General features: G+C 47.5%; 1 protein-coding gene across 7 annotated transcripts in view; it reads right to left on the reverse strand.

Moving 5' to 3' along the window:
* The window catches only part of GLI2 (GLI family zinc finger 2), a 193,005-nt gene that overhangs the window by 27,778 nt on the left and 140,704 nt on the right, over positions 1–24,523 (reverse strand). For all 7 annotated transcript variants that reach the window (XM_040561197.1, XM_040561199.1, XM_040561201.1 and 4 more), the window contains exons 4-6: positions 14,000–14,202; positions 11,942–12,133; positions 1,970–2,171 (exon numbers count right to left, since the gene is read on the reverse strand). In XM_040561197.1, coding sequence (XP_040417131.1) covers positions 1,970–2,171; positions 11,942–12,133; positions 14,000–14,202 — 597 coding nt within the window. The remainder of the gene's footprint in view (positions 1–1,969; positions 2,172–11,941; positions 12,134–13,999; positions 14,203–24,523) is intronic.

The following is a 24,523-nucleotide window of genomic DNA, read 5'->3' on the forward strand; positions in this document are numbered from 1 at the left end:
GCAAGTTTGGGGTTAAGCTGCCCAGGCTGCGAAACCCCAGTATCACCTGGCTCAGCTGGCAGAGATCACAGCCCGGGTGAACAACAAGCCATTTAGCATTGTCCCAGCCATGTAGTTTACTCTGCATTCAGGTGAGGGGCGTGCTGGCTCAGGGGACTGCTAAAGTATGTCACCCCTCATATGTAGGTCACTGGTTCAGCTCCAATCTAGGTCAGCGGTGACCAGAAACACTACCAGCTCCTGGCTGCTTGGGAGCTAGCTGGAGGCAACAGGTTGGAGCCAGGGTGCAGCAGGCACAGCATTAAAAATGAAGCCCTGCTTCTGGAAACACAGATTTCACCCCCTGGGATTTGTCCCCTTGACAGAGATGAAGGAACACTGGAGATGTGGTGAGTATCCTCTGCTCCCCTTACTCCAGACGGGTGACGCACAAGCTGTAGACTCTCAGCCCCCAAACTGATTATTTGACACCTTTAAAACTTGGCTGCCCTGAACCCTTACCCTCATGGCATTTTTGCTCATGTCACTAGAACTGCCCATGGTGCAAATACTCAGAGAACAGGGTCATTATTAGCAACACACCTTATTTCCAATTCTGTTTTTAGAGAAAATATTCATTGCCAGTGACCATACAATTAGTATTTCACTTCTGAAACAGTTAATGACAACTTGACCAGAGGAATAAAGGGCAAAAATCACTACAGTGTTAAAGAGCTCTGGGAGTTAAATACGTGCTGCAGTAAATGAGGTGTGACGGCAGGCTGCTGCCCAGCACCGTTGTGTTACAACAAAGTCCAGAAATGACTTTCTGAAATGTAGCTACAGTCTGGGTCCAAGCGCGTGAGAACGGATTTCATTCCTGCTGTTAATGAATTGCTAAAAATAATAGTAAGTCATTTCATCCCAAATCGCTAACAGTTATCCTGTTATATACATAACCCATTTTACAATTCCTGGCATTTAAGATACGGCTTTAGAACACCGAGAATTTCACATTCATTGTTACCACTTGATTACACCCTCAGAGGTCAACAACTGACCATGGGGTCTGACTCTGTACTCCACAGACCTGTTGAAAATACCAGCTGCTACCCTGAAAAGCTTGAGATCTGAGTATAAGATCAGATGCTAGAGGTATGCCCAATTAAAGACAGGGAGTGACAGGAGTAGAGAAGTAGGATTAGCAGACAAGGAGTCACTATTTTTTTAAGTTAGCATTATGTTAGATTGTACAATTTCTAAATGACACTGCCAGATAAAGTAACTGATAAAATTAATGTAATAGTTACTAATGGCAATGTCCCTGACTTCCCCTACAAGTTTAACAAACTCTTGCTTTGCAACAACAGTGTTAATTAGAACTAACATATTTAACAGTTAAGTAATAAAAAGAATAATAACATTGTGAAACTTGGGTTAAGCAACCAGGGCAGGAATTGACAACAGTGAGCTGCCTAGTATAAGTGCTTTTTAATTAAGATTTGAGCAAAACTTTACTCAAGGGCTTAGATTTTTTTTTCAAACGTGTTTTTAGAATTAGGCTCTTAAATCCACCCAGGCAACATTTTTTTTTTTTAAGAATGTAGGCCAGTAATTTCAAGAATACTTTGGGGCAATCTCTTAAATCAGAGGGGTTTCTTAATCAGTTGAACTATACACAATGAGCATTTTGTTAGACAAAGTTATTCTCCATTTCTGCTTGCTTGCAAAGAGGCAGGATCATACTGTAATTACTGGAAACCTGGTAACCAATATTCCCATCCAGCAATCCATCCCCTCTCCCCCAGACATTTCCAAGTACCCTTTCAGATGCAAAACCAGAGGGGGCTTGGATTTAACACACCACACAGCCCCAGTGCACAGAAGGAGAGGTTTTGAGGCAGGGAAAGTCTCCCTTGCTGGAGAGGACATCACTCCTCTGTTTGAGGGACACTTACACAGTGAGACTGAGCCGCTCCCAAAGTGTTACCTTATCGTCCCAGCAGATAAATGGCCATAGGAGCCGCTCGCTGCAGAGCTGCTTCTGGAGTTGTTAATGTATGCCACGAGGGAGTTTGGGGAGGTCCTGATCATTGTCTGGAGATCAATGCTGGCATCAGACAGCGGGGAGATGGACAGGGCTCGCTTTCGGCTTAATCTCGGAGTCACCCGTGGGCTTGAAAACCGGGACACTGTAGGAAAGAGAGAGGAGGGGAGAAAAAAGCAGAAAGTCAGACAAAACCAGCATGCTGCTCCCTTCCTGCAGCCAGGTGAAGGGAAGGAGATGCCTGGTGGTTGAGGGTGGGTTTGGGCAGGTGAGGGGGCACCTCCCAGAGTACTCCCTCACTGTGCTGGGGGCAGAGAGGAGCTCTGGGATGGGCAATGGAGGGCGGCTGAGACCTGCTGCTCTCGTGCCTGCCGTGGGATGTGTAAGAAGCGGTGTGGGCAGCAGCTGCGCTTGGGCGGTAGGTTTCCTCTCTGCTCGGTGCCGAGTGACACGGGTCAAGCAGCACAGCAAACGCTGGCATGCTTTGTCCTCCTCAGAGTATAAACAGAAGCCTGTCAATCATCCCTTTTCTCTGGCACTAAATTAACTTGAAATTAAAAGGGAAAAGGCCCCGGAAGATTTCTGTGAGCGCGGCTGTTCCTGTTGACTTGGTGGCAGGAGGAGGCCAGCGGAGCCGCGCGTCAGAGCCCGGGCGGCCCCCAGAAACGGTGCGTGTGTTGGGAGCGGGATGAAAGGAGTGTGAGCACAGTGCTGACCACCCAATTAATGAGGGAGGAGAGACTCCAGGAGCCCCAAAAGTAAATTAAGAGTTTTAAGAAAAGCAATTTGGCAGCTCAGGCGCAAAGTTCAAGCTCTCCTCCTCCAAGGGGACCTGCCAGTGCCTGGACCCTATTAGCAATTGTCAATCATTCAGGCATGAAGTCATTTTCAACCCTGCCAGTCCCATTTGTGGATCTGCAATACATGGCGAGTTGCTGCTCTACTAATTTGGCCTCCCCGAGTGTTTCAGCATCGCTAACTGGAAAAACTGACTTCATCCCAAGGAAACTCTGCCCAGGACTAAATCACCTGCAAGTCACCGGGTGGTGCGGGCGGGGGCTGGGCAACATCATAGCGGTCCCCGAGAGCCAGGTACCAACTCTGGCTCCTGGCTGAGCCCCAGCCCTGCCTGGATGGGCTCGTGCCTCCAAAGCCAGGAGAGCAGCCTCCAGGGAAGGAGCTGCCTATCTTTAAAAAAGATTCCTAAGAGTAAAAGTATGCCACTGGGCCATGCGGTCTGGCGGATGATCCCTGTCATTCACCCAGGTGAGTGCAGTGCTGTATTACTACCTGGTTTTTCCGGCAGTGGTCTCCCCAGAAAGCTGCCCTGCAGGCTTGCTCTGGCTATATCGTATTAAAGACTGTGAGGGAAGAAGTAACTTGCCCAGACAGGCACTATGAGCTGTTTTACTTCAGACAGTCAGAGGGACAGATTTTGGTTGTGTATCACCAAACACAAACCCAGCACTTTGCAGAAGCACGAACTTTCTGCCTGCAGATAGTGCTGGTACAAGAGAGGGTGAACGGGTCGTACAAACTGGCAAAATATATCCCGCTAGCATGACAAAAAAGAGTTCCTCGATTTGTGTTGGCTCGCAGAAGTTTGTGTCAACATTTTCCTGACATCTGTGGCTAGGCTTCAGTCTCCCAGTGCCCACATGAGTCACCTGCGTACCTAAGTGGCACCACCATTACCATGCCTGGGTGCTGTGCAACTGATGGGATTTAGTGCCATTGTCCCCTTGCCACCCTTAATGTCTCTCGCTGCACAAGTTCAGTGACTTGCCCAAGGTCACCCTGGAAGTCCAAGGCTAGGTTGGTACTTGAACCAAGCACTCTTGTCATTCTTGTCCTATGACTGAGAAGCCTCAAGAATTGCTGGCTGTGATGCCTTCACTGCAAGGCTAACAATACTGGGAATTTCTCCTAAAAATCAGGTTGTTGTATATATGCTGAACCCTTTCTTACGGTATTTTGTAAAACTACATTTTCCAGCTTCATGGAGCAGAGAGAAGCTGAAAACATGACTCAAAGACCAGGTAGCAAACCCAAAAATCACACAGCGGTCTACAAAATCACCTTGTGACTGTTAAAGCCACCCTGTGATCTGGTGGGACTAGACTCAAACTTTCCAAATGCTTGCGGCTGGCCCTTCCCAGCCCTGCTCTGCTGCAGAGTGGCATGTCCCTCGGGAGCTGGAAAAGCAGCCGCCGTCTTGCAGAGGTGCTAAGGAAGCAAAACTAAAATGAGCGAACAAATTCCCCTCTGCAAAGGCGAGTCCTGCCTAAAGGCTGGATTGGAGAACACCCAAACTTCACACTTTGTTCATGAAATCTGGGCCCTGCCAGGCCCCCATACCATGCAAGGGTTGCTTGGGTCCAGATCATAAAGGTGAAAACAGTGCTATGTCCACAACATAGTAACGTATTAGTATCACTGATGTGAACTAATTATTTTTTTTTCCCTGGCAGTAAGGCCAATACAGGGGCCACGATCCAGGAAGAACGGGGTGCTGTTGCCAGTCTTCCCCAGCCACATCTCCTTGAGCAAGTTGCTTCTTCTTTGTGTGTCCCTATTTCAGTGTCATCTATTCAGATGAGCTCCTGTACAGAGGGTTTGTGTTTTACTCCCTATGTATTACACCTTGTGTGATGGGGCTCTATCTCAGCTGAGTTGACAATGTTTCTGTCGTACAAATAATATGCATCTTTCCAGATATGGATATTGCTTTCTGCATTTGCATTCCCACAGTCTCCTCCTTCTCTAACAGAAGGAAGCAGGCCAGATTTGACAGTCATATTTATCTCTGTTACTCCCACACCTCAAGGGAGATCTGTTTATTAATGTGCCACTTCCCTTGATAAATTACTAAATAGAAAGAAAAGCCTTGTACTCATTTCTCGCTGTTCTTTCCAATGATTTATGTCCACAGCGCTGGTTCAGCCATTGGTCACTGTTAATTTGCAGAGCGAAGAAGTCCTGATGTCCAACAGAAGCCCTGGTTTTACCGGTGCAACCAACGTGGGCACCCTCCTGGCTGCACACAGGTATGTCATTTTTTCCCCGTGTAAAACTCTGCTGGAAGCTGTCAGATTTGCAAGCTGTCCTGGGACTTCCTGGCACCAAACCAGTAATATGCATCGTGTTACTGTCCGCTCTAATTTAGATCTTGCACATACCATGGGCAATATGAAATGTTTGATAGCAGATCCAATAGGTTAGGCTCATGCTTTACACAAAAGCCTCTGAGATCTTGCGGGCTTTCAGGGAAAGCTGTGACCTAACAGCAGGCTATGGATGAACAATTCATCTCTTCTTAATAACAGCCTGCCCGAGATGCCCAGAAAGGGAAGTGTCCGGAAAACATTAAAGGAATTTAACCACACAAGGAAGCACTCATGAGTGCATTTAGGAAGAGGGAAACGTTTCACAATTATTTCTGAAAAGCAGATTAACAGCTGCGGGATCATTCTTAATAATAAAATCAGCCTGACCTCATCCCCTGATCTGAGGACACGGAGCATGAACATTAAATGATAGCAGGCAACAGCAAAGATAAAAATTAGAGTAGCTGTACACATAGGCAAGGTGTTCAGTATTGCTCAGAATAGGTAAGCAAAATCCCGTATCGCCTGAGGTCCAGTGATGTCTCAAAGGAACCACTGCATACAACTTTTCCAGCACTGACTGCCCAGAGAAGTAAATGAAGGCAGGATCCATTTTCAGGCACAGAGAGATGGAGATGGAGAGCCTCGGGAGGATTTATCACTAAAACTCCCCCAACTCGTCTTCCCTTTCAGAAATGCTGACTTAGCAAACCCAACAATGTTAGTTTCAAGATTTTTTTGATATTTGGAAAAAACGTTAGGAGAAAAGTTTCCAAACTGTTTGAGCACTCCCTTCATCACTCATGAAAGAAAAGAAAAATAAAATTCAGTTGTTGTTCTAAAAGAAGTTTTGTTTAGAAGCCTAAAGTCATCATAGGTTACAATGAATTTGAAAATGTCAGAAGTTAAACCAAAATTAGGGAATTATTTAAAATTAAATTCAAATCATCTGCCAGAGTTTCAGTTTTTAAAACAAACTTCTCTATGCCTCTCTACCTCAAATACAACCCTTTTTTACCGTCAGTTGCTTTCCCTTGAATAGTACTCCTTCTCACTCGGGTCCAGAAAGAAGTGATGGACCAGCGCCCACACTTCATACACGGTCTGTGAATTATCATGAGTTACTCAGAAGCCAGGATTTTCTTCCCCAAATTAAATTTACCCACAATGGGCCAGCAATGAGCTGTAGGGCCACTTCTGCACGCATGGCAGCCTGTGGTGTGAGCCCCGTGGCTGTTCCCAGTGCTGTCGTGCCAGAGGGCCTGGCCAGCTCAGGATCAGGCCCAGACTCCCAGGGGAGGCTGGAGCCGAGGTTCCTGCCCCAGCCGCTCACCATGGCTGTGGGCTGTCTGAAGGACACCGAGGGAGGTGGCTTTCCTGCAGGGAGATTTCAGGCCTCCGTATTGCATCAGAAATTGTGGCAGCAAAGAAAAGGGCTCCCTCAGTGGGAGCTCCTTCAGGGCTTCGTGCCTCTGACCCTCCTTTTTTTACTGGAGCCTATGCAGAAGTTTCAGGTGCCTCTTTACGGACAAGCACATTGCTGTGGTCTCGATCACAGAGGGACATCGAGGAAATTTGCTTCCAAGTGGCTGAGCCCATAAGGCATGTAGGCTGCAAATGCTCACCCCCTTCCCACTGAAACACAGCCAGGGTTTCTCCTGCATGCCCCACCTTCTCCTGCATGCCCCACCAAGCCCTGGGATAATCCCAGCACTATCAGCATGGTCCCTGTCCCTGGCCGCTCACCAAGGAAACTCCACCCAAAGCGTACAGAAATACCCCCTCCTCCCGTCATCAGGTTAAATCCACGGGCAGTATTAAAACGCAGGACGATCCCTTCATCAAGAGGCAGCAGCAATAAGCTACTCACGTTCTTCACATAACCAGTTCCTTATTCCCCTCTCCCCTTCTGCAGTGGCAGCACACGTCTCACTTAGACTGCAGCAGATGCTGGACATTTGTTCTGGCACCAGACGCTGTCCTGGGACCCTTCTTTCTTCCCTCCCTGGGGCCTGATCAGCTTCGAAGTTCAAGGAATACTAATGCTTCCCTCAAATCCTTGCTGAAAGACAAGGCTGCATTCTTCTACTCCCAATCCACAAGGCGACTGTTTAGACGACCCAACTTGCATATGTAAATTGAATTCTTTAGAAACCAGAGTGCAGCGGGATTCCAGACAGAGCGCTTATGGGATGCTCTGGGACTTTTTCTCTCTTCTGCACATATTTTTCTGGGGAGGAAAACAGCATTGCTGGCTAGAACTGGGTGGGAAACCGTTTCCCATTCTCTGAACCTTTTCTGAGATTTCAGCAAGTTTCCATTCTGTGCTGGGACAAAGAAAACAACAACAAAAAAAAGTTCTTTCAGAGTTTTTAAGGAAGCGACCACAGGGCGCGCCGTCTGCCCGGAGTAGCCAACAGCAGGCTAGTTTGTGGAAGTCATCTGCGACCCAGCACACCCAGCCTGCACACCCCGAGCTGCTGGTCCCTCAAGCCCCAGGCAAGGCACTTCTTTCCCGGGTCACCGTGAGGCTGGTTTCCCTCTGTCTCTCCGGATGGAGCAGTCGCTTCGTGTCAACCTGCTGGAGGAGTCCTGAACTCACCTCTCGCTCTCCTGCTAACTGCAGTAACCGCTGGGCTGCACTGCCAGCACGGCTCCCCAGCCCGAGGACTATTAAGTCATTTACTTGAAGTAGAAAGGCTCCAACAACAGTGACTGCGAGAGGCCGATGAAGTGGCCAGTGAACAGTGAATCACTGTTTGACTTGGGGGAAATAAAGTCCTACTTGATCATTTGCCCACATCCTGGGCAACTGTGCCAGATGCTGGTCTGTTGGCTATCCTGGGCTGAACAAAGCCTTTTCCCAGCTGAACTGCTGTTATTAAGTCAAGACTTTTGTGACTGCCATGCACGGGGCAGCAAGAAGCAGGGCAGGGATCCCCTCCCTAGCTCCAGAACCGGATGAAATGCCATTGCAGCACTGCTGTTGGTAACCGCTGGGTTGCACAGACATCTATGCAGTACTTGTGACCTGAGTGACTGTCTCTGTACAGTGCTGCTTGGACATAAATTGAACTCAAGATGTTTTTTCTCCCATTCCCTGACTCAGTATGGACAACCCAATCCCACTTTTGACACTGTGCAAACAGAAGTTATGGATTTAAAGACAAGCTTGGCTTCCCCCGCTGGCCATGAGACTCCTTATTCTGAAGATCTGCATCTTGTTCCCAGAGCTGCCACTGCTCTGCTCTCTGATCATTTGATCTTTCTTTTCCAATGGTGAAATGGCTTTGCTTCGTACAATACTTAGAGATCTTCTGATGTACAGGGCTATTAGAATACAAACAACACGTCAGTCTGGATGCACTCCTCTTGAGAGCAAATGGCACTTCCAGAAGGGCTGTAGGTAATGACAAAAGCCCTTGTGCTTATGGAAAAAACAGCTGGATGCACTAAATATGCTCAGAAAGCTGCAGCCATCTCCAGTCTCCTCTGTGCCCTCCACCGATCTTTTCTGCCTCATGGGTGCCCTCACCTCTCACCCTATAACCTGAATAATACACCATGTGGCACACACTTCTAGGATAGCGATGTAAAAGACTGTTTGATCTGTGCAAGACAATCTCAGAAGTGTCCCACCAGCCATGCTATGACATTGGAAAGGGGCTAACTTTTGCTTTGAAAACGTAGGCTTTCTGGCAAATAGATATAAGACTGGATTCAAACTCTGCTCTTGGATTAAGAGTCCCTGCTTGGATGGACAGAATGAAACAGGCCAGCTACCTGTAGGGTTATTTAGTTTTCACTGTCACTGGCCTGAAGACGCAAGCAGCCTGGTGTGTAACACTGAGATTTGGTCTACTTTAGGGGTTTAACTATTGATGTAGCTGCACAGTAAAAAATCTGCAAAAGAGATGCAGCTGTGGAGCACCGTTGCTCAGTTACTATTTAAACACTCTGACACATGGACAGTACCAACAGGCTCCAGCCAACACTGATGCCCTGTTGCTTTCCTGACTCTATGCATCTGATACAGCGAAAAAACACAGACAAATTCAGAGTCATTGAGGGATTCTCCAAGAAGTGCTGCTAGAGCAACCAGAAGGACCCAGCTGCATGGACGAAAAACCATACTCAGTGTCTTAGACTCCCATGGACCTGCAGATGCTTGGAGGTGATGTGACACTGAATAGGCCTTTTTTTTTTAAAATGTGCTTATCTTCCTCTTTTGCTTTTGCAGGTGTCAGTGTTATCACAGATGTGCTGCATGTGACCACATAACAGGAGCTACCTACATTTCAGCAACCAGCAAAATAATTCTTGTAAAGTTTGTAGATTCTGGGTCTCTCTGGGAAGAAAAGGGCTCTCTGAATAAGAGAGGCTGTGAGGCAGTGACTCACTAGGTTTTTATGCATGCTACTGATATTCTTGTCTCAGAAAAACACCATAAGAGGATGCTTTATTAAATTATCTGTTCAACTATTTACTTAGTCCCCACTGATTTAAATTTTTGAAATAGCTTTCTAAAGTGAGAGGGATATTCCAGCTCATCAGCCAGAATTTCAGAGCCATCCATTTTACTCTCTGCCTAATAATGAACAATTCTTTCTTCATGCTGACACTGGGCCTCCTTCATCAGACAGGCTGGTACACTGGGGATAACGGGTTAAGCCCACCAACAAAATACCAACCTAGGTAAGGTAGCCTGATGTCTCAGGATCCAGACTTGATGTTAGGAAACACTAGAATAGAAAATAGCAGCACTTAAATTCGTCTGACTTCAGCCATGCTTTTATATGCCTCTCTGGACCACAGCTGGTCACAGTACCTGCAGCAGCACCAACCGCAGGGGGAGTGAGGAAGGATAAAGCAGAGCACTGCACGTGATCACAGCAGATGCCCTCCCTGGGCTGATGGATAAAGCTGAATGCATAGACCAGAGACTGGCACTGGGCTGCTGCTCCTTCACATGTTCTTAAAAAGTAGCCTTCCGGTATCTCAGGTTGCATCCTCACGATGTACCAAAGTTTTCATCTCACTCAGAGCACGCGAAGGCCCACAAAAAGCTTTCCAGTTACTGATCAGCAAAGCTTTACCGAAAGATCAAAATAAATGCTTGGTGAGCCGTGGCTTTCCAATGCGTAATGGTCACGAGCATGGCTGCATGAAATTGGGACCTTTGTTACGTGACTTACTCTAGAGCCATTTTCAGGGGAAGCCAAGCGGGAAGAGAGTCTTCTGCCCAGGGGAATAGCTCGGATGACTTCGGATAAAGACTGATCTTCATCAAAACCTGAGAACAGGCATCTTGGTGTGCTGAGCGTCAGCCTGCACTAGCACGAAAACAGTTGTGTTTGCTTCTCTTACTGGCTGTTTATCTGGCACTTCAGTGAGGCACTGCCGGTCAGAGATGGACTAATAAGGAGGCAAGGAGGAAGGAGTCTTGTTCAAGAGCCTGAGGAGAACTTGGCAGAGCCCATTTGCACCCATCTGCTATAAGCACAGACTTTAACCCTTCAGATGGAAGACTGAGAGCAGCCTTACTGACTTGCTGTTTTGTAGTAGAGAAACCCTGAACATATTTTGGATGTTAGAGGCAGGATGACATCAAGGTGTATGTGCTCTCCCTTTCAGCCTAGGATCCAGGGTTCCAATCAGTCTAGGAACTGGCGGCAGAAAATGACTACTCAGGTAAAACTTTGGCAGCAGCTGCAGACGAGAATTTTTTTTTTTTTTTTTTTTCAGTTAGAAACATCCGAAGTCCCTATCACTGAACAGCCAGAGCAGCTTTTATCATTCTAAACCAGTCACTTTACGAAGCAGCAAGACCGCAAAGTCTTTCATCTTAAAAGCTCAACAACAGAAACTTTGAAGCGGTAATGAAATGATGCAGAACCCCACTCTAAAAATTATAATGGTCCATGAGCAAATCCAAAGACAGCCCAGCAAACAGAAGCTGGGATCTGAAAGCCGAGCCAAGACTTCTCTTTCTTCCAGCAGAACTAATCCCCAAACTGCCCTCCAGAATATCTGTGTAACCCCAGTTTTTACAAGATATGGTATAAAGTGAAAGGAAAGAAATTTCTAGCGACTCTAAAAGTCAGACGGACCTCAAATACTCTCCCACATAAACATTACCCATCACACCAGGGCAGCGGTCAGGCCGTGGGGGTGACTCAGCACTGCAGTCATTAACATCATTTTATTTCTTCTTCGTTTAGCCATGAACCAGAACTTTCTGGGTTTCTAATGCCTGATACTAGTATAAATACAGCATTCCTGCAATTTTTTTTTCTCCCACAAAGTATGAACACAATCCTCGCCACCGTAGCTCCCTGTTAATGTACTTTTTCTCCTCGGGGGTTTTGTTTTACAGTCTCCAAACCCAGAGGAGGGTCCTGCTGTGCCAAGCATTGGGACAGGGGGAAGTGGCCAGCCCCTGTCCCAGACGCTGGCCGGACAAAATGTCGGGGCAGGCGGGCAGGATGGGGAGCTGGAGCTGGGGCTTGCCCCACAGCACGCAGTGGTTGCCCATGGGTAAGGCAGTGGGACAGCAGCATCGCCCTGTCTGCTGGACCAGCCCACCTCCTACCAATGCAGCAGCCCTTCCAAAAACACCTCGGTGCATGTATTTTAAATTAGGCATAATTTATATAGAGGTGTATGGAACAATGCGATGTTTCAAGCCAAAAATTATCCAGTAGCCCATGGGTTTCAGCAGGGCAGGGTGACCACATAGAGCAACCTCCACCTGAAAGACAGCCCCATCCATCTGCCCCGAATTTCTGCGGCATGATCCACTACTCACCGTCGACGGGGCTGAGGTACTCGTGGAGGTGTGCCGTGCTGGCTGCTCCCCCGCTCTGCATCAGGATGTCCCCGTAGGGGTTCGGGTGGCCGGCCATCAGCGTCATTTGGTGGTAGTAGTCTGCGGGGTTGGCTCCCGGCGGTGGTGGGGGCAGCCCGAAGAGGCCTCGCTCCTTCAGATGCTCGTGAGCCACTGCCGAAGCCGGGGGCGAGGAGGAGAACATGGGGAGAAGGTTCCCAGAGGACGTTAGACCTCAGCGCTGAGGCGGGCGGCCCCGTCCCCCCCCGCGCCCCCCGCCAGCCCTCTCTGCGCGGCCCTGCTCAGCGTGGCCGTGACGTGAGCTTGGGCGTGTTTCTGCGGACAAAAGAAACTAAGCTGGGGCCTCTGCATTCCTCCATTTCCGCAAATTTATAAACAATCTCTCGTTCCCCCTTCTAATAATCCTCCCGTTCGGACGCAGCCGTCGCCCCGGGGAGGGGGGAGAGGGCCCGGCCGCCAGCAGCAGTAACCCTGTCAGCATCCACATCCCTGCCTATTAGGAAGGAAAGACAAATGCAACCCAGTTCCCGATAGTGGTGCGAGGAAATTAAAGCCAAGGTCTAATGCATAGAGCTAGGTTTAGTGTCTGGCAGCCTAAAACCATTTTGGCTGCCAAAGACAATTATGCTCACTTTCTCCCAGCTGTAATTTTTCAAACCTGCCTCCCCACCCACTTGCCCCATTAACTTATTTACCGCGGCCTTATAAAAAAAAAAGAAAGAAAGAAAGGAAAAGAAAAGCAACCCAAAACACAATGCCTCTTTTTCATAGCAAATAATGAAACTGGTTTTGACGGGGGAGGACGGGACACAGTACACGCACGGCAGCCGTCGTGCCTCTCCGCTGCCGGCGGCTGGGAACTCAGGCACTTGCCCTGGTGAGGCTGTGGAAAGGAAGCCCTCTACATCAAGATCACGTTTTGGGAGAGGGAAGGAGGCATAATGCATCTCTCCATCACTGTAGGAATGTGTTTTTTACCCACAGAAGATGGTTTAATGCTGCCAGACAGTAAACCAGGGCTTCGTTGCTCTCTGGTGTGTTTAGTTTGCCCCAGTGGTGGCTCAGGAGCTGAGAGACACTGGGATTTGCTGGGTGTGCAGTCTGATAAAGCACTTCTGGTGAAGTGAGTCACAGCTAGCACCTCCCCAAGTCAAAGAAGGGTCATGTTATAGTCAACATGACATACACAGCAGCCCAAATTCACCATCAGTATAAAATAATGACGACCAAGGGAACTCACACAAATCTCTCTCTGCTTTTAAAAAACAAGCTCTGAGGTCCTGGAGCCCTCCCAGGAAAGCTTTGCATTTTCCCCTTTCCCTGCTTGGCTATTTTTGTCCTGGACATGTGGAGCCAGTGCCCATGCTGACCCCACATGTGGTCTGCCTGGGCTAGGTGGGTACTACCACCTCCCACACGCTCTGAGCACCAGCTTCCCACACACCCTCGCCTTCTCCTGAGTACTTCAGCAGAGCAGCTCAAGAGCAAGGAGGAAGAAAGGCCCACTCCTTCACCCTGGAGCTGTGCACGCCCCCGGACACAAAGCCAAGGGGAGACAACCCAGCCGTCATTGCCTCCTCTCTGCTGGGTCATTCACGGACACACTAGGCAGCCAGGACAACTGTGACCCTTCTTGAGGGGAGCAAGGCTCCTGGTAGAGACATCAGAACAGGAAAGCTCAGAAGAGAGCTGAGAGCGCTGCAGAAAGGAACATACTTTAAGCAAAATATTTATAATACGATCCAGTGGTAATAGCTATTCTCACGCTCTGCTTTCTCAGCGCAATGATGCAAAACAAATGTGTAGTTAAAGGGGAAGAAGAGAAAAAAAAAAAAAGGAAAAGAAAGAGAGACAGCTTTCCCACTTCAGAGAGCAGCTGCGGAGCCCTCGCAGCTGTAAGTCCCTGGGTTGCAGGGAATTTCAGCGCTGGTGAGCGACAAGCGGCACAACGCAGGCATCCCCGGTGGTGAACCCAGGACTGGCCGGGACAGGCAGGATGCGGTGGCGTGGGTCTCTTACCGTCGGCGGGGCTGAGGCCCCTGGCAGCGGAGATGACGGAGAGCGTGGGGCTGCCGTGGACGGAGCGGAGGTAGTGCTCCATGTGGGGCGTCACGTAGGGGTGCGGCGGGCTGAAGGGCGACTCGCCGGGCCCGGCGGGGTGCGGAGACAGGCGGATGAGGGAGATGTCGGAGATGACGGGGCTGCCGCTCAGGGGAGGAGGGCTGAGGAGGAAACAGAGAGAAGCTGTCACTCGCGGCCGCACTTCTCCCTCTGACCCTGCTGGGAGGAGGTTGAGAAGGGGGCTAAAAATCACCTGGTGCCCGGTGGCTCGCCCCGCCTGGGCTGCCTTGCTGAGGGTTGCAGGCTGTGTGGGGCCAGAGCAGCTCTTGGAGCCAGCCCCAGCCCCCACATGGGCAGGATGGGGACACGGGGACATCCACAGTGTCCACCCTGCCACCCAGCCACATGAGTGGATGCAGCTAGGCAGCCCTGACCGCTTAGCCCTCCCGCCCACGTCCATCAGGGCTTGCACAAACCCCCTTGACAGGTCGGCCCTACAGTTCAGAGGGCAAAAGTTCAGGAGAGGTTTTATTGCATGCTTTCTGGGGGCCACCACTGCTAAATGCCTCAGATCTTCCCCAGGCTAAATGTTACCTGAGAAAGGAGCCAGCAAATGCTGGGGATTCAGCAGGTAACAAAAAAAGTCGGAGGCTCGTTTCAGCACTTGAGCAGTTTTCACAGGGTGGGCAAAGACAGAAGAGAAATCAAGCAGACAACTCCCAGACACATCTATTCCAGTATCCTCCGTCCTCTTAACACAAACCGCAGAGGATGCGAGGAGGGGAAGAAAAAATTACAGGCCCTGACCTGAGAAACAGAGAATCTGAGCTAGACACCAAAACAGGCAGAGCTGCCATCAGGCCAAACGGAGGAGCTAAATCTGCTCTGCGTTAGCCTCCCCTGTACTGCCAGGCTGCTGGAAGCCGAGCTGCTTTGGAGTCGGACTCACGCCAGGGCCGGCGCTGGGCCCTGCCCGGGCGCCTCAGCAGGGCTGGGGGAGGTGGACGCGTGCCCGATGGGACGGCACCCCAGGGACCAGGCACCACGTGGATCTGGCAGTCCTGGGGCAGGGATGTGGGATGCGGGCTGAGCTACAGGGTGGCATTACCAGTGTCCTGTCCTGAGAATATCCAAACCTGACGTTAGTGAGCAAATCCATCTCTGCGCACAGATAACCACAAGCGCGAGGGTCTGAGCAGTTCAGGCACGCCACCTGCACCTCAGGATGTCAGTCCCACCCTGCCTTATCAACAGCTCAGGTGCACTCTAATTTATTTATAATACTTGCATATCAACAAAACCACACAGAAACGTAATATAAGTTTTGCAGACTTATTCAGCAGTTTACGAGCGTGTTTGTCTTTGTTTGATCTTCTGTGTGTTTCTCTGTCTTTCTGATAAATTAGTAAACCTTGTGGTTTTTTGAACGCTTTCTGCTGATGGGTAGTAAATTAAATGTCTTTTAAAATATTTATAGTTCAAAGTACTCTCCTGTAGCACTACACTGCGTGGCTCACTGGTGTGAAATACAAGGCAGTGAAACCATATCAGATACAAAGCTCGGCGAGGGACTGGCAGCAATGCACAGCCGCCGGCACGCGCTCCTCGCACCGAGAGCTGGGTTTTGCCAGAGGAACACCCAGCGGGATCCAGCCTGTTTTCCTTCACGGCGCCGAAAGACAAACTTATGATGGCATCGCTATTTCAGACCTCATAACCTCCCCACCTGCATCGCTCCAGCAGTTCGTTACCCAAATTACGGGGTGACGGAAGCCACCCTCGGAAAGGGCCGTCAGGAAGGCTGCAGCCACGGCCGGCGGGCTGCTTTCTGCCGAGGCTGCTCGTAACAGCGGCCGAGCACGGAGCCGACCAATTTATTTCTACCGGGGAGGAGGGAGAAGTGAATCAAAGCCTCTGTTCCAGATTTAGTTTCAATTCATTTCTAATAATCTCCACCGCCTCATCTGGAAAAAATGAAACAGGATTAAAAAAAATGATGTCATTAAGAAAACATCTGACTAATTTTTCTTCTGACGAAGACTTAATATAAGTGAGGGGGGGATGTAAATTAAAAGCAGCCCCAATCTTCCCTGGGCCACAGAGCCTGCCTTAATACATAAGCCATGAAAGAAGTTTTCTTACATATACAATAAGTTCCCTCTTTCATCAGTACTCACAGCTTCTCCCAAAAGGGTTGTGAACTTCTTTGATGCAGGCTTGAAACTGTGTATTACCAGGTTTATGAGCCTTCGGAGCCTCCACTGATCAAACTGTGAGGCCGACATCTAAAATGTGTATAACAATATGAAGGGTTTGCTGTTCATTTTCCCCATGCTAAATTGGGCAGAAATGCTGAAGTCCCTCAGAACAGGAAAACTCCACCCTGGCCAAAAAGGTAACACTGGGAAAAAGATCAAGAATTCCCCCAAAATGCATGCAGCTGGAGACCCGGGCGGCATTTCAAGAGGAGGCTGGCCCTGCGCATGAAGACCAGGTTGGAGAGCAAGTTTGTCCTGACAGCTTTGCCTGAAGCCTCTCATTACCACATCTCCCCACCTGCGTGTCAGGATAGCTGTCCTCAGTCAGGTCTGGCTCCTGAAAGCCCTTTCAGATGGGAATCACCTCTTACTGTTGTACAAGTACAATTCCAGCAAAGCACATCCCAAAACAACGTGGCTTCTGGTAGCTGCCTACCAGGAATAGCTCACTTGGCTGGAGCCACAGCCTCCTCTGCCCGCAGATTCCCCAAAACTTGTCTTTCCCTCTCTTTCCAGTTGCTTCACTTGCATGATTCCTTATCTGACCCCCAGCCCTACGCTGTGCCATTGAATCAGCACGCTGCCAACGCACAGCGAGGGGCGGCCGGAGCCTCACAGGGCTGCTCCTAGACAAAGGAGGAGCAAAGTGAAAGGGATCAGCTGCTGCTCTGTAGGAGCAGAGACATCCAGCTCAGTGCCTCGGCTCGTGGGGCTGCCCAGCCCCACGCCCCGAGCCCCTGCCCATGCCTCCTCAACCCATAAATCATGCCCCAAACACCCCTGTGCCTGGGGAAGAGCTCCTGGCTCTGCTGAAGCCAGCAGTGTGAAAATCTTCTGCCTGCAGCGGGACAAGGGATTTCACCTGACCACATGCATTTCTGAAGGAACTGGCATTCTGGTTTTCAAATAGGCTAAGGGAATTAGGTGTCCAAACGCCATTAAATTTAATGGGAGCCAGGGGCCTGTTTTCCCCGCGGCTGCGGCGAGAAGCCCAGGCTCTATAATTAATGCTCAGGACTTGTATAGCAAATTGCATCTCTGATGAAGTGCACGAGCCCTGATTCATTTCCCCACCCACCCAGAAGAGGCTCTCCCTTCCCTGCTCACTAACAGAGGGAGACACTGAGACTGGGGAGAAATTAGCTGACCCCATCTAAGGGCTGCAGGGCGGTGCTGGAGGCAATGCACTCTGCTTAACGCTTTACAGAGCAAGTTTTCACTAAGGCAGTGGATAATGCTCCTCAGTGAGCATAAATGCTTACACTGTTTACCTGCAGATGCACCAGCCATCCCAAAAACTCGTACAGGAGAGATGAGGCACCATCTCCCTGCTGCCGCATGCAGGTCTGGAGCCTCCACAAGGGGTACCCGGCAATGAATGCAACAGTTAAAGAAGTTGCACATTTCTGAAATAATCTCCATCAGTTAAATAAAACCCAGAAAAATGGGGACAATTAAACGGCACTAATGTCCCATGACTAGTCCAAATTAATAGCTATGTGCCAAATGTATTCATTCAGCAGAAAACAAAGGGCTGAATACTTTTCCATATGCTTAATGGAATATGGACACTTGCAGGCAATTGTTTTGCTGTGCAATAAAAAACTGCATGCTGCTACACAGGAATGGAAGCTAGGAACAGAACTGCTTACGGGGGGAGTATCATAGCCTGGTAGAGTTTTGCTATAAGAAGAAAAAGTCTTTTAAAGCCAGCTATCCCATCCAAACCCCACATAATAAATCCTTGCTTTTGTTTCATAACATAAATAGAACATCCTGGCCTGATTTTCACAAACGCTGTGTATCCAGAATACCACTCAAAGTCCGAAGGAGATGTAGGAGAGCCATAGGGTTACCCCAAGAAGGGTCCACACTTGTGGCAGACACTCTACATATGGGATGCCACAGCTTTATCCAGCAGGAAACCTACAGTACCCCAGCCGAACGGTTCAGTCTAAACAGCTCTCACTAGCCCCTTGACTTCACCTCTGTTTATTTCTGATTTAAAGTCCCTTACAGCAGGAAGGGCGGGAGGTCGCGACACTTGCGCGGTACCCTCAGGATGAAACTCTGCGAGGTCCCTCAAAACGAGGCACCTTTCAGAGGTCAGCCCTGGGCCACGACGATCAGATGCATGTGGCATTTGATCATTCACAGAAATTGCCCTCCTCCAGTTTTTTCCACTCGGAAAGCAGAGGATGCACAGGCTGCAGCACACTGGGAGGACGGGGCATGGAGCTGCCCTGCAGCTGCCCCGACCTCCAGCGACTGCCCAAGAGCATGGGGCAGCCTGGTAATGACGCGATGGGGAATCAGTCCTGCTTCCCAGCTCTCCTGACACCGCATCAAGGTGATAATGATCTGATAAAGTGACTCGATGCTCCAATACAGGGCTAGCAACTCAAAAGACGCCAGCTTCTGTGTCCCACTAGGAAGATGGGGACCCAAGAGACATCACGTGACTCCCAGCCTTCCTCTGCTGGGATTGCTCAGCACAAGTCATTTTATTTATTTTTCCTGTAATTTATCAGCTCTAAAATGGGATTAATACTTTTTTTTTTTCATACCCACAAAGATGAATGTTATAGGAAATCAGGGCTACCTTAAGCAATTAAACAATGCTTTCACTTACAGTGAAGCTGGACAAAAATTGCTACAGCTTCTCTGCAGAAATTTAACAGGCATGCTTTGAGCAGTTCATGTTTTCTCCTTTCCCCTCAAATATGGCTTTGAGGCATTGAAAGCATGAAAAAACAAAGAAAAAAAGATATTTTAACAGTGAGGGCAAGTTCCCATTAGAACAGTTTATAGAGGGAAGTGGTAAATTCAGTACTGCTGCAAGACTTTATGGCAAAACTAGATGTTTTTCTAAAAGATGGGCTCTCTAAAAGTATCACAAGGTTTGGAGTTTTAATAGTAGGAAAGACTAATTTCTCCCACTGTAGAAACGAAAAGGGAAATCCTATGCCCAGCATCACAGATGTCAGATCAGATAACTGTGGAAGCTACTTGGGGTCTTAACAGACACAAATCTCTGCCTATAAAATCTTTATTTGTGGATTTGTGATAAGGCATTGCTTTTAGAAGGTTTTAGGTCTATAAAAAAATCCCACTAGGCATCTACTGGCAGTGGTAGTTGTCTAAATACCTTTAAAAATTACACCTCAAAGTCTCATCTTGTACCACTGAAGTCAAAGGAAGCTCTGCCACAGATGGCAGGAGCAACAAGACCAGGCCTCTGATTCGTCGATCTCCATTTTCCATCCACACCACGGAAACAGTATAGTAATCTATGGTGGGTCCAATTTCTTAATATATTTTTTTCCCATTCCCCAGAAAAAAGCATTCAGGACTTAATGCAACTTCTAGCCTGTGAGGTCAATTTAATATATTTGCTCCAGGTAAGAAAAAGAATTTTTTTTCTTTAGAAGTTAAGAAAAAGGCAGACAACTTTCATATTTCCTTTTGAAAGACCATTCTGTTTTCACACACACCTGACTGAATCATAAGTTAAAATACCTAGACGATATTTCAGCAATATATATTGAACCAAGAACAAACAGAACAAAAGATTTAATTCTACTTGATGTAACCGTATTACTATTTTTTATCAATGAAATCAAAAGTATTTTGGTTTGGAACTTGATTTTTTTTTTTCTTCCATCTAAGGTCCACCAAAAGTTAGCGATATTCTTGAGCTCACAGGTTGCTGGCAACCTTATTGGGACAAGGGAGCAAGGCTGGGAGCTGAAGTAATCCTGTACAGGAACCGGTCCTCACATTAGAAACTGTCCTAACTACGTACGGTTTCTTATTCTATTTATGCAGCATTTAGCACAATCTGGGTCTAGCCTTGGCTGACACTTGTAGGCATAACTGCAACACAATAACAACAACAATAACAATATTTGCTTTTAAAATGGAAGAAAAATGCATATTTTTAATAAGTAAGGTTGCCCTCCATTATACAACACACAAAGAAGCAAGACATCAAAGGCAGAAATTAGAGTTGATACGGGACCTTCAAACCCAAATCAAATTAGTGTCTTGAGGAGAGATCTTTGATTTAAGCTTAATAGTGGTGATTTTTTCTTGGGTTGTTTTATACTTAATCAGCCGCACAGCCCACTGTGCAGACATATGTTCCCAAAGCACATCAAAGCAAGTAAACATTCTGTTTCAGATCCTAATATCCTTTTTTTATCCAATTATCTTACTTACATGATCTTTTAATTTAAGTTCTGAAAGCCCACCTTTTCACACAAGCTTTCCTTTAGCGATGGAGGTAGAAGGATGACCACCTCAGTTCTTGCGAGATACTCGACAAAAAAAACCCAACACAATGAATAAATCAAAGCACGGTAGATGAGTCTCTAAGATAGTTTCTTGAGAGATTAATGATGAAAGCCTTCAGAGACCAAGTGTATTGTAAGAAGGGGAACTTCAAGGAAAGTAGCTGAGGGGGAGAGAGAGAAGGAAGGCGAGAGAAAAGGCATGAAAGAAAGCACGGATAAAAGTGCAAGAGCCCACAAAAGTAGTTCGGCAACAGACTGAAGGAACGATGCAAACCTGGAGGTGTGTGAACTTCAGGTTAAAACCACCAGACGTGAGAACTTGATTCCAATAGTCACAAGATGTGAAGGCCAGGGTGTTAAAACACTGCGGGCTCAGGGCGGGGAAGGGATGAGGGCTGGGAAGTGGCTTTGGGGGTGTCAGGGGCAAGTGAGGTGGGAAGCAGTGAGGAATGAGATGGGGCAAGGTGGAGGCAGGGACCAGATCCTGATGGCAGAGCTGAGCGGGAAGCTGAGGGGGATCTGAGGGGATGTTGCACTGGGGAGAGCGTGTGGGAAATGGGTGTTAGAAAGATGTGTCGGATGTGACACAGCCGTTTATCTGCATCTGACTGATTTCCCTTGGGACACATGGTGAGGGTATTAGCACTTTCGAGTGAATACTTTTGCTCGTAGCTGTGAAGACCCTGGGCTTGGGAAAACAAATGGGAAGTGATCCCTGTTTCGTGTCTTCTTCCCGTGCTACTTTGGGTGGGGTTTTTCTGCCTTAAAAGAAATCAACGTTCAAGTGCGATGAGGGCTTAACATTTAAAAGACTACCCCTATAGTACTTCTGAGAAGTCCCTTTCCATGTTATGCCAGCACCAACCTGTCACGGAGATGGTGAGTCAATAGCAGCAACACTGCAGCTGCGGAGCTCATGGAAGAGTCAAGCAAACCATACAAAACGCTTATTCATTCATTACATTTTAAATCTGCCTTGGCTCCGTACCCGTCATATCCCAGAAAAGCAAAGAAGGACCATTCCTCTTCATCATGACTGTAATACAATCAACTGGCTGCAGCATTACTCTAGCCAATGTTAACTAACGGAGCCTATGTCAGACATCTATAATTTCATGTTAACAAATTAGGTAGACTCCTGCATTTCCTGGTACCTTGAATGCCCAAGAAGCTCATAACTTTTCTTTATATGCAAAATGTCATGGAAAGGGCAAACAATGTTATGCCAGAAGACCATAGCCAAATCACTTGGTTGGAATGTGCTGTAAATCATGGGGTGAATGGAAAATGAATCTTTGTTCCAGGGCAGTGGCTTCCAGCATTAATGTTGCTGCTAATACCCTCCTTTTCTATTGGGAATGTTTTCTTCCCATAATCCAAGGTCTTTAAATCCTATAACTAAGCAAGACACCAAGGAAGGAAAATGTACACCCAATTAATTATAAAAAGCCAGAAATTTCTTATCCTCTCTTCTGAAGTAGAAGGGAAAACCATTGGAGTTCATGCTTCAGAAAGATGCAATGCTTGCCCTAAGCAGCAACAAGCTGTTGTAACCAACTGGAAGTGACCAGAAAAATGTGGCTGACAAAGGGGAACAAAAATGAACAGGAACAGGTACAGCACGGATCTCTACAAAACCTTTTTAGACACAGCAGTAAGAGGAACTCTGTAGCTACAGGTGACTGTGATAGCCACACAGAAACACATCTCACACGCACGTACGCACATCCCAAATACGCTGCTGGTGTGCTGCAGGTACCTGCCTCTGGTGCATCACAGCACAAAGAAGTAAAAGACACACATTCCAATAATAGTGAAGCTTTGGGTTGGAGCTCGACAGGTTTTCTGTAGGAATTAATTTTATTGGCATTTGACACATTTTAAACAGCAACAGCACTCACAGAAACCTCAAAAGGGAAATATTCCTGAACAATATATAATAAATACATTGATTTCTAATAATAACCATCTGCCCTAAATCTTCTTGCTGACAGGTTTAGTTGGACCAAAGGCCCCTTTCACATCTACTTCGTGACAGTTCCCATCACTACATAAAGACTTTGAAGTGCCCTAACGTGCAGTAAAATGCGAGATAACCTACCAAACTGTCAATATTTCTTCACTTCTAAAAGGAAATGCTAATGGCACTCGAAGAGCTCAAGATGTAATGTAAGATCTGATCCAACGGGCTGGCTGATCTAACCATCCTTTCCTTTGCTACAAGGATGCTGAACAGCAAGCAATTACATGCTGAAGAGCAGAACTAGGTAAAAGTTTTTCACTGATAACATGACTGCAGGGAGAAAAGCCTTTTTATTCCTAATGAGCTTTTCTCTTAGAAATGTCTTGAGCTTTCTGTGCAGAGCAAGAATTAACAATACACTTACTCTTCCATTTTATTTTCTTCTTTTCAACCTACCACTTTTTTTTTTTTTTTTTTTTAAATCATTAGAAAAAACGTAAAGCAGAATGAAACATGGATGTTTTAAAAATCTGGACAATGTTCAGCAGTTAATTTTCCATATGGGAAGGATGAACACAAATAATTCAGAGAAAGCAGAATCTCTCTCCAACTGACTGTGATAAACACCTGGCATTTCTCTACCAGTTCTAGCATGCAGTGTAACACTGAGGACGGCTCTACTGCAAGGGAAAAGAGATGTGATAAACCAAAGCCTGGTCCTCTGGTAAAATCCTCGCACTGCTAGCAGAACTGTACAACTCCTACAGACTTCAAAGGAACCAGGCTGCCCCCGCAAACCAGCTCGTGATAAGAAGGAATGAGGTGTTTTATATCATTGACCACGTACCACCCAAAAATCCTTTTGCTCCATTTGCGTCATTCTCTGCTGCTGCTCTCCAATTCACCAATGACAAAAGAAAATCTAACATATTTATCGGGTAAGAAATAGGGTGCCGATGTTCCCCTGCTATTTACTGCTGAAGACTTACACTGCTCTGCAAAACCCTTGGGAATCACAAAGAACTCCTATAGGTGCTGTGAAATACAACAAAGAGCCCTGCAAGCCTCCTGTCATTCAGGCTAAATTCACTACACCATGTTTGACAACCCTGCTGGAAAACTTTTAGGGAGGCCACAGATCGTAATAGCTTGAAAAGCCCTTGTTGACCCTGTGCTCCTCCAAATCAATAAAAATCGCATAGGTGGCATTTGCAGGGCAATCACCCTCCACCACCCAGTCCACCCAACAGCCACCGAAGCCATCTAGCACCAGAGCACACATGATTTAGGCACCTCTGCTACGCCAGCACAGAGGTAAACCTGTCTGCCGAAGTCAGCGGCCCTATATACCTACTGTCACACCTCCCTCCTGCCGCCAGCAGCTCACCGCCACGCAAGGGGAGACCTGCGGGCCTCATCTTTCATTCTCTTATCTCATGAAGCTATTCCTTATGCAGACACATTTCTGTATACAAATCCCATTATACTTGACCCTCGGTTCACCCTGTTTCCATTACAACGCTGTAGACTCAACCAGACTTGCTCCAGTGCCAACTCTGTGCTGTCACTCCTTGCGCAGAGTGGTAATAAAGAAATCACTGTTTTAAGCTGACAAAGAACAGATTTCTTACTAAGTAAACACTGATGTTTTGGTAGGGAAATTAAGTTATAAAATTGTGTCTACAAAGGGAGACCATACAGATGGAGTTTGTTAAGAGACAGCAATACAGTCAACAGTGGTTAATTCAATTGCCTGCTACTTATCAGATTTTTTTTTTTAAGGCTTATCCAGCTTTTGTAAATGCAAATGCAGGAAAACATTTCAAAGAGTCATCGTTGTCTTCACTGGGGAATGATACACGCACGCACATGGCTTTTCGAGGCGGAAGAGCCCGCCCTCGCGCATCCGCTGCTGTTGTGGCAGGGACCAGTGGATGGTAGGAGAGGACAGCTGAGCACAGCACAG

The sequence above is a fragment of the Cygnus olor genome, chromosome 6 (assembly GCF_009769625.2).
Source record: "Cygnus olor isolate bCygOlo1 chromosome 6, bCygOlo1.pri.v2, whole genome shotgun sequence".
NCBI classification, from domain to species: Eukaryota; Metazoa; Chordata; class Aves; order Anseriformes; family Anatidae; genus Cygnus; species Cygnus olor.